This window comes from Limulus polyphemus, unplaced genomic scaffold (assembly GCF_000517525.1).
Source record: "Limulus polyphemus unplaced genomic scaffold, Limulus_polyphemus-2.1.2 Scaffold6113, whole genome shotgun sequence".
Lineage (NCBI taxonomy): Eukaryota > Metazoa > Arthropoda > Merostomata > Xiphosura > Limulidae > Limulus > Limulus polyphemus.
The window spans coordinates 35,286-38,167 of NW_013671723.1; the positions used below are offsets into that span (position 1 = coordinate 35,286).

The 2,882-nt window shown below is 32.7% G+C and overlaps 1 protein-coding gene across 4 annotated transcripts in view; it reads right to left on the reverse strand.

Annotated features, from left to right (window-relative positions):
• LOC106473370 (3-oxoacyl-[acyl-carrier-protein] reductase FabG-like) overlaps positions 1-2,882 on the reverse strand; it is a 17,980-nt gene that overhangs the window by 3,628 nt on the left and 11,470 nt on the right. For all 4 annotated transcript variants that reach the window (XM_022401813.1, XM_022401815.1, XM_013934054.2 and 1 more), the window contains exons 7-8: positions 2,266-2,335; positions 1,277-1,313 (exon numbers count right to left, since the gene is read on the reverse strand). In XM_022401813.1, the coding sequence (XP_022257521.1) occupies positions 1,277-1,313; positions 2,266-2,335 (107 nt within the window). The remainder of the gene's footprint in view (positions 1-1,276; positions 1,314-2,265; positions 2,336-2,882) is intronic.

The following is a 2,882-nucleotide window of genomic DNA, read 5'->3' on the forward strand; positions in this document are numbered from 1 at the left end:
ACGTTTCGACAAGGTTTTGTCATCATTTGCTGTCATGTTAAACTTATATTAAAGTTTTTCTTCATTACCCATTTAAGCCGTCTCCAGCCATGAAAAGAAATTTGTATATCATATTTGGTTATTATTTATAGATAAGTTTAAGAGATAAATGTGTACTTCTATATATGGGGCCAGGAGTAGCCGAAGTTAGTTTGCCCAGACATGTGTCTTTCGTTGTGCTTTAAGTGTAACAGTCAAATTTAAGTATTCAGTAACATAAGGCTTACCAGAGGGCGCTGTTAACTAGCTACCTTTAAGGATGGTCATGTACAGATGACCTTTGTGTAGGTTTACGTGAAATAGTAAATACAAATATTTATTACAATATTACTGTTTGAAATTTTTATTCCTTAAATTTTACGTATTTGCTAGAAGCATAAATTCAATTTTTATAAAGAAATAGAAATTACAACCTGAATAAAACCTTATTGGACACAAAGGTTAGATGGCCAATTATCTCTGCTTCTAATTTTAAAGTACTGACCAGACTTGGGACATATACCCAGCAACAAACGTCATCAAAAAAAAGGCTTTGTTCGACCCTTTGATGTGTAAAACGGTACTGACTGCTACTATATAATGTGCCCATAGAATGTTAAGCAGCATATCGTCTCGAACTTTAGACCTTTCCAAAAGTAACTAACACGATAACCACTAATCCACTTCCACCCACGTATTCGTTCAAACGATACAGATTAACTAATATCCTATTTCGGTGATAATCACAGTTTTGTTCAACTGGGATTAAGATAATCCATAATTGGTGAAGCATCCACAAAATACGTTAAGTTTAACTTTTTAACTCAGCAGGAGACAGGTGACACCTCAAAACAATTCTTCTTAATCAACTCTAGAAGATTTTTAAATAGCTCAAAATTCTCACTGATCAACTATCTTTCGATAATAAAATTGATCAAAACCTCGTTTTAAAATTTGTGATTGTACCATCACTCTTATAGTAGACCCCCCACACACAGTAGCACAGCGGTATGTCTGCGGACTTACAACGCTAGAATCCGGGTTTTGATACCCGTGGTGGGCAGAGCACAGATAGCTCATTGCATTGCTAGTTGTACTTAACTTCAAAAAACAAAGAAACTAATAGTAGAATCACGAACTTAAATTCACAAACTGAATAAGCCAAATACTAGGCCAGCCTTAAATAAAAACATATTAAAAGATCACATGTACCTAAAATGAATATCGATTATAAGGAAAGAAAGAAGAACAAACTTACTTTACTGAGTTGACTCTAACATGCCGAGGAGCAAGATCTGAAAACAACAAAAACAAAATGTAAAGATAACTGGGCGCGAGGATTTTATTATTAAAGTAACAACGTTTTTCAAATAAACTGTGAATTTATTTCATTTTAATTTTTGCATTAAACCATCTCCCAAAATCAAATTGCTTTTTCTGATTATCAAGAACAACAACAAAAAAAAAGCATCAGGTGTGCGTAATTACACCAAGACAAAAAATAGACCAGGGAGGAATACATCGTAATTATTTTAAAGAATGCTTACTTTTATGATTTAGTAAAGATGACGTTACGCTTTGTTAATAAGTAATAATAAAACTATATAGGCAATGTTTGTAGTGGAAGTACAGAGTGAGCTGCAGTTTCTTTTGTAATACAATGTAGTGAAGTTACACAGGAATATTTACAATGGCGGAGGGTTACTACCGTGTTCGCTAATACATTCAGGACGGTCTCAATACAGGTTTTACAATTTTTCGTTCAGTAGTGAGTATTACGCTAACGGCAACATTAATGGTTGAAGCTGAAGGAATTGTGAATTCCAGTGATACAATTAAATGGAAAAACCCTAATAAAAATATCACCTTGAGAGGATGTACTTAATGAGATAGACATATGTTTTCTTCTATAACATCAGTTCGTTTATTTTTAGGCTTAAGATTTTAATTAAATAAGATAGAAACTAGTTGTGTTTTTAGCTCCTTCTGACGACCATATAAAGAATTAATTTCATTAATACAAGATTCTAAAGTGACACTTTTATTTCGGTAAACTTATACCAATAACAGTTTGAAATCTACTGGTCAAAGTTAATGATGAAACAGAGGTCACTGTACAAAACATAATCACTTAGACAAAGGAATATATAACTTACGATGATAAGGAACAAATAAACAAAATTTAACTGTAATAATAGCTAATGACTAATACCAGTTTGTTTGTTGTTTTGTTATTAATAAACTCACCTAATGCCACACTCCTGGTAAACTGATCTATGGCGCCTTTCGACATGGTATAGGAAAGGGTTGTTGCATACTAGAAAAATTTAGACAAAATTATTTTATTAGATATTAGATCCATTTAAATAATGGATTTAATATTTTTAAATAATATTAATTATTTAAATATTAATTACTGAAGAGCTTTTAATTTTTTGTCAAATATTAATTACTGTTATAATATGTTTCCTTTCTAAAAAACTTCAATAGTATTAAATTCATCCAACAAGAGCTTTAAATTAACTTTTAAACTACTTTCATGCCCATATGGGATTACGACCGAAAGTGTCGCTAACAGCGAGGGTTCCCAACGATTGTGCACCCCAGTGGCACAGCCGTATGTCTGCAGACTTACAACGCTAGAAACCGGGTTTCGATACCCGTGGTGGGCAGAGCACAGCTAGCCCATCGTGTAGCTTTGTGCATAAATTCAAACAAACAAACAAACCCAACGATTGAAACAGTGCATGTTGATTTTTAAAAATATTAACAGGATATTGGATTTGCTGTACTCATTATTGAGTTCGTTTCTAGTTGTGATCTGTGTAAGTGGCTTTATTTGATCAAAATTAATAAATTGATGT